The sequence below is a fragment of the Acipenser ruthenus genome, chromosome 9, assembly GCF_902713425.1.
Source record: "Acipenser ruthenus chromosome 9, fAciRut3.2 maternal haplotype, whole genome shotgun sequence".
In the NCBI taxonomy this organism is placed as follows: domain Eukaryota; kingdom Metazoa; phylum Chordata; class Actinopteri; order Acipenseriformes; family Acipenseridae; genus Acipenser; species Acipenser ruthenus.
The window spans coordinates 50,472,078-50,479,059 of record NC_081197.1 but is presented as its reverse complement, the minus strand read 5'-3'; the positions used below and the strand labels follow the sequence as shown (position 1 = coordinate 50,479,059).

The window sequence follows — 6,982 nt, the reverse complement described above, 5'->3', positions numbered from 1 at the left end:
GTGACAAGTACCGTCGTGTCACCTGGGCATTGTTACCTTTCTTGGTGTTAAGCCATCTGAGAGGGGCATGGTCTGTTACCAGAATGAAGGTCTGTCCCACGAGGTAGTATCGAAGAGCATCCACTGCCTACTTAATTTCTGCCAACCCAATATTCCCCACACGCACCCACACACCTGTGAACCAGGGGACCCAGGGAGTACAAGTGCAAACAGATATTCCAAGAAAAATGTTTAGAAATTGAGACCTTCCTTTAACCTAAAGAAGTACCAGATATCATGTTTTAAAATTAACATACATCTGTACTATAACATGTGTTTCTTTTAAAACTGACATTTGAGGCATATGTAGCTAATGAAAATGCAAAAGATTTATGGAATTATTTTAACAATGCTGAGGCCAGGACTGAACCCCAGTCTCCAGGCTCAGAGACTAGCAAGATGTCAGCTGTGGTAAATGAGTCAGCTATTCCAGAGATTTAATGACAACTTTCATGCTGATTTGAAATGATCCATTCTCCACAGATGGAATGAAATTATTATAGGCGGTACTATATGTATCTTCCATGGACTCTGGTTCACTCAGTCAGATACCCTTAAACCACAGTGCCCTAGCCAAGGAGGTGTGAGACTCAGCTACCCTGCGACAACTGTCTTCAGACAGATAAATATAAAAAGTGATGAAAATCTTCACAAACTTGTTGGGAACCGATATTAACCAAAACATTCCCCTCCACCCACCCCCGATCCTTGATAAGAGGGTTACCATGGCAGGTAATGGCAGGTAAAAGACTGGGTCACAAATGAGAAGCTACCCTGAGGTTAATGAAGTGAAAAGGAGAGGCCTCAATAGTCCTCTTTTTAATGATTTACGTTTTTTCGTGGGGGTTTATCTCTCTTTAGGGTATAATTTCCATCCAGAATAACAACTATAAACAATAAATAAAAAAAGAAAAACTCTGCCTGTAGTGTGAGTTCTCCCTCACAGCAGTAACAGTTCCCCACCCCCACCTCTGCTTGCTCTCGTAATGTGACCTTTTTTGCAAATTGAAATGCTCCTGCCACTTCCAGGCATGTCAGAGAAGAGACAGCGCTCCATAATTATCGACGAGTGAGATGCGCTAGACAGTGGAAAGTATGGAAAGTGAGAGCTCTGACCCCCTTAGGCACCTCTGTAATGGAAAGATTAAAAGCAGCCCCCATCCTCCCTTCCAGTAAACAGATTAAAGGGGATTGGCCTATATATAAAGACGTTGCCAAGAGCTGTGAGAATATTTTTGGGTCTGCTTAAAACCACAGCATACCAACAACCAACCAAACAAACAAACCAGGGGAATTTAATTGACACAGCCCCTTTCTGAGAGAGACGCCAGAGGAGACGAGCCGAGCAGTTGTTCCTCTTCTCAAGTGAGATTAGCCATTTTTTCTCTCTCCCGCTCTCACCCACCCTCAAACTGTTTTACTCTCCGCACATGGAACATGAGGAGGATGAGGATGTTAACTTTGCCAAGTGGATGAGCAGCTTCTGGGGGCACAGCGGGCCAGACGAGGCAAAGAGGGATCGCAGAGCCAGCTGGAGAAGGAAGCCCAGGGTGGAGACTGGGAGGAGAGCCTCTCTGCCCTGCCCGGTATGAAACACCCTGACACCCGTGCCTTGGGGACAGGCTTCAATGGGGTCTTTAATATTTATTTTTCTTTACAGGAAAGCACAATGTTTTGTAACTTTTCTACAACAGACCATGGTAAAAACATTGCAGAGTTTAGTAAAGCAGAATACAAACCCAGAGAAAGAGTATGCATGGTGAAGCCCTTGGAACTAAGGAAAAGCATGGTAAATGCATAGTTTAAGAATGGGTGGAAAAATATAGTAAACTGCAAGATGACTGTGCAATGAACTTTTTTAAGGCATATTAGCCAAATGAAAAAAAAGCTTCTGTATCTAGTTCTGGAGGCCAGTGTCAGCAATATAATTCCATGCTTTTCCTGAATCCAGATTTCCACATGTCTGTAGAGGCAGGCAGACAGACAGGGGCAGTGAATTGGTGGCCAGTGAGTAAGTAGGTGCAAACAGATATTCCAAGAAAAATGTTTAGAAACTGAGACCTTCCTTTAACCTAAAGAACTACCAGATATCATGTTTTAAAATTAACATACATCTGTACTATAACATGTGTTTCTTTTAAAACTGACATTTGAGGCATATGTAGCTAATGAAAATGCAAAAGATTTATGGAATTACATTTGTGTAGTGTGGAAGTTACTACATTTTTTTGCCAATAAGAGGTTTGTTTTATTTGGTTTAGTTGATCTATACAGCAATACATTGGCATAGTATACCTGAATGGATAAATATGGTTGATATATGGTTTACGACCTCCTGACACCCCCAAGCACTTTTAAGTATTTATTATTCCCAAACACTGAAATAAATAGTTTTCAGTTGCAGAGAGAAAAGCAAACTCTTGCCTGTTCGATGAGCTCTGTCACCTATGGCTTGGACTTTCCTGTCGTGGTCATCTACCACGTGTTAATGCTCCCTAAAATCAGGGTTATTCTACTTAAATGTTAAAGAAACAAAACCTTCCACATACAGAAGTTGGTTGTATCCAAAGTCTGATGTATTTAGAATATCCCCTGTGTTTCCAGTCTAGTAGATACAGTCCCACTCATAAAGTTAAAAATAAAAAAGCAGGAAGAAAATATGCTTTTCATAATTAAATTCAATATACTTGTAGTTAATCTGCATTTTTTACTTTAAGATCTCAGTATAAGATAAAGGAGAACTTGTTTTATTTTGTGATACAAATACTGTACATGCTTGTATGACCCATTATTGAGTACAGGCTGGGCTTCTAGTTGATTCTAGTAATGCCTAAGCCTGCAATATGTGCTGAATGTGTGCTAGTGTTATTCAAATTAAAATAGATCCTGCAATACAAATAAGATCCCTAGTACAAATCCAGCTATTAAGCCTGATGATTGTAGCCATAGCACATGAGTGAGTGGTTATGTTGTCAAGTCGTTATTTTAAGCTGTAATTTGCAGTGAGTACACAAATTGCCCCGTTTTTTCTGCCAGGACTAAAAGTATTTTAACATTATAAAAAAGCAAGAAACTAATCAGTGGTTCCCAGGAAGGTTTTTAATTCTGGTACCAGCTAATTCGAGGTGAGAGTATGTGATCAGTTGCATTAAACTATATGCAGTGCAAGTCCAGTAATGTGCTGACATGCTGCATACGTGTTTCAGGGAGGAGTTCTATGTAAAAAGATTAATTGGTGAATGCATGATTTCGATATTTGAAACATTTTCGATATTTGAATTATTTATTAATTTCATTTTTTGTTTTTGTGTAGTTCTATTTATTTTGGGTTGTGTATTGAAGGATTGTTAAAACTTCTTGTCACTGCACCTCTGAACTAAATACTCACCCTGCTTTACTGTGACTGTGTTTGTTTTTCCATGGGTAGTAGAATGATTTCATGAATTTGTCTCAATTTGTGAATGTGCTCTTTCCTCCCTGCCTCCTCCCCCAGGCCCAGCTGTCTGCGATGCACCTGACCAAGCTGCAGGTGTCCTCAATGGGGCCATCTCCAGTCTACCTGCAGAGCTGCAAGGAGCCCCGTGAGGAGAATGAGTTCAGAGGCAACATGAAAATGCGCAGAGCTTCCTCTTCAGGAGAGACCCGCCAGAAAGCCTCAGTACCAGAGAACCGAATCAGCACCATCCACGAGCTGTCTGAATCCTTCAAGGGGAGGCTCCGCTTCCACAGTCGACAAGCAGCTTCCCAGGTAGGTACCAGAGCCTGCTCCTTCATCTGAGGGGCAACGGACACTTATTTATCTTGATCTGTCTTCAAAGGCCTGGATTTCCCTGTGGTATAGCTGCATTAGATAAATAGTTCATAGTTGATCAGCCATTGTGTTTGGAAAAAATGACAGAGTGTAACACCAACAAAAAAAATACCCAACACATCCGGTATACAGTCACGTGGGATGTTGACTCAATCCACACCCACGATATCGCTTCAGTGCGGGCATAGCATTTCACACAGGAGTTAAGACGGTTCAGTGCAGTCTCTGAAGCACCTCGCGAGGTGGTTCAGAGACAGCATAAAATATGATGGCGCTGTGAAAGTATAGGCAATTCACACAGACCAGAATGACAGTGCTGGTTTAACTTGTCAGTGTGAAAGGGCTATGAATCTTTCATTTAAATCCCACATATACATTATGGGTCTCCTGAAAAGTTTGATTGAATATAGAACACTATAGAACATGGAAACAGTGCTGTATTTTTTGATTGAATCCCCCACTGTAAGATAAGACAGGGGGCTTGTCATCAGTCATAGGGCAGCAGTGTGGAGTAGTGGTTAGGGCTCTGGACTCTTGACCGGAGGGTCGTGGGTTCAATCCTCGGTGGGGACACTGCTGCTGTACCCTTGAGCAAGGTACTTTACCTAGCTTGCTCCAGTAAAAAATCCAACTGTATAAATGGGTAATTGTATGTAAAAATAATTACATCATTCCCCACTTCTCCTATTCCTTTAGGACTGACATGCTTAGCAACCAGTCACTAAGATCATTCTCCTAGCCATTTGACCTAAAAAACAATTTTTCTCTCTTTAATGTTTTTTTTTTTTCTTGCTAAAGGGTGAAAACGATGACCCCTGTGTGATTTGTCATGATGATCTCAAGTCTGACACTGTCACAGAACTCCACTGCATGCATAAGTTCCACAAAGAGGTACATGTATGAAACAGGAACAGAAAGCACCACATGTAGTCTAAAACCAGATTCATAGTAAAGACTACCGGCTGGTTTCACAGACTGTGATTAGCACTAATCCTGGACTACCTAATGTTACTTAAGGCAAGACTAGTGCTAATCGTGGTCTGTGAAACCAGACGTAAAAGTAAATAAATTTAAAAGTTAATCTTTCCTCGATTTATAAGGAAAATTATCAATTAAATTATCAATTTAAAGTGAAAGGAAGTTCTAAATTAAAACAAAAAATCTTTCATCTTTTGTTAGTTGGTCACCAGCTTCCTGTAAGCAAGTGTTTTTGTGTGTGTATCATAATTTGGTTGAGGTTTCCTGCTTGCTGGAATCATGGGATTATTATCTAATTACGTGTCTCTTAGGAGATACAGCAATTGAAAAAGAGTTTCTGGTAACTCGTCTCCCAGCAGCCTATGCAAGCGACAAACAATTACTGTGGCCCCTTAGTCATGAATAGTACCTATTCTATGAATCTGAGACAAGCCGAGTAAAAGCAGGATTTGCTGAACTAATTTATTAGATTTTAGTCCAATAATAGTGCAGCACTCTAAGATTCAGTGTTACACTTTGCAATAGCTTGTCATTGTTTTTTTCTACCTTAAGTTTTATTAAATATAATTATGTCCAAATGCACATATTGGCAAACCTAATCTTGTTAAATGTATGTATATGTTACAGTGAAAGTGTGAAATCCAGTGATTGTATAGAACCCCTAGTGATTCTGTACTTCTTTCATTTCTTTGTGTACTATTGGGAGGATCTCATCCGGCCCAGGGGATTTGTTTATTTTAAGAGCTCCTAGTCCCTTTAACACTTCTGCCGCTGTTATGCTAAAGTTATTTAAAACTGGATAGGAATAGGTTAACATGTGGGGCATGTTGTCCATATCCTCCTTTGTAAAAAATTGTGAAAAGTAATCATTTAATATATTCGCTATTTTTTCTCTTCATCTATGATTTTGCCATTTGTATCTCTTAGACATTTTACCTCCTCTTTGAATGTTCTTTTGCTGTTATAATATTGGAAACACTTTTTGGAATTGGTTTTAACCCCCTTAGCAATGCTCAATTCTATCTCTCTCTTGGCCTTTCTAACTTCCTAACTCTCTTGGCCTTTCTAACTTTATGAGTTGTGTTTGCTGTTCCAAGTACTATTTCTGTGTACTTTGTTCTTGGTCCCTTTTAAATGCTCTGTAAAGTGCCTTTTTTCTCTGAATATTTTCTTTTTAATTGATCTATTAAACCATTTTGGCAAATTTGTTTTAGATTTAGATTTGTCTACTTTTGGGATGTAATTGTGTAATTGCCTTTAGTACTACTTTTTTAAAAAACAGCCATCCTTTTTCTGGGGATGTTTTCTCTATTTTACTCCAGTGTACTTCTGTTAGTCTCTATTTCATACCTTCATAGTTTGCCTTCCTAAACTTGTAAACCTTAGCTTTAGTCATCACTTTTGGGGGTTTAAAAGCACTTCAAATGAGACCATGTTGTGGTCTGAGTTTGCCAATGGTTCTCTGAAAGGCTGGATTACAGCAAGTAAACCAAAGATCATAATTAACTGGCATTTTATTTTTAATGCAGATTCAGAGTGGCTTGATGTAATCAAAAAAAATATAGTAAGCTCAGAGAAAATGTATCTGTGAAATAACAATGGGTCAGAATTGTAATTAGCACAATGTTTTTTTCTTTCTGAAACACTAATTACAATTCTAAAAACAATTACACGTAACAACATTTTTACTTTCTAAAATGATTGTGCTGACGACAATTTGCAGTAAAAACGTTTGAGAATCTGGCCCAGTGTCTGCCCCTTTTATTGCCTTTCCTGTTTTCTGTTAAGCGTTCATCTCCTAATCACCACAGCAAATGAAACATATCATCCTTGCATACTGTCATTCAAGTCTTGCTGCATTTCCACTGTGCCACCTATTGACTGAAATTGACATTGCTGCTTTATTGGAAATATTGCTGATGGATTTTTTAACCTTTTGACCTGAAAAAAAATACTTACAGTAGAAGTGAATACTTTAAGTTTTGCCTTCAAACTGTGGTGTTGAGGTTATTCTGACAGAGACCTGTGTTAATGATATCAATAAGCAAGTCAATAAAACAGCATGCATGTAGAGATAGGAAATAAGGGAAACAAAAAAGGGAAGCAAAATAGAAAGTAATAGTCATATAATCAATATACAGTGCTGTGACAGGT

At 39.0% G+C, this 6,982-nt stretch overlaps 1 protein-coding gene across 1 annotated transcript; it reads left to right on the top strand.

The window, feature by feature from the left end:
• The first annotated feature begins 1,215 nt into the window (after window positions 1-1,215).
• On the top strand, window positions 1,216-6,571 carry LOC117405215 (leukemia NUP98 fusion partner 1-like). Its single transcript, XM_034008089.3, has 3 exons — window positions 1,216-1,625; window positions 3,533-3,787; window positions 4,649-6,571. The coding sequence occupies exons 1-3, from the start codon at window positions 1,470-1,472 to the stop codon at window positions 4,751-4,753; spliced, it is 516 nt and encodes a 171-aa protein (XP_033863980.3). The 5' UTR covers window positions 1,216-1,469; the 3' UTR covers window positions 4,754-6,571.
• Window positions 6,572-6,982: the final 411 nt, after the last annotated feature.

What these genes read in the sequence shown, in the direction of transcription:
- LOC117405215 (XM_034008089.3), top strand. Translation starts at nt 1,470, where the DNA reads ATGGAACATGAGGAGGATGAGGATGTTAACTTTGCCAAGTGGATGAGC. An exon ending in GAGCCTCTCTGCCCTGCCCG is followed by an intron (nt 1,626 to 3,532) that starts GTATGAAACACC and finishes CTCCTCCCCCAG; the next exon opens with GCCCAGCTGTCTGCGATGCA. An exon ending in GTCGACAAGCAGCTTCCCAG is followed by an intron (nt 3,788 to 4,648) that starts GTAGGTACCAGA and finishes TTCTTGCTAAAG; the next exon opens with GGTGAAAACGATGACCCCTG.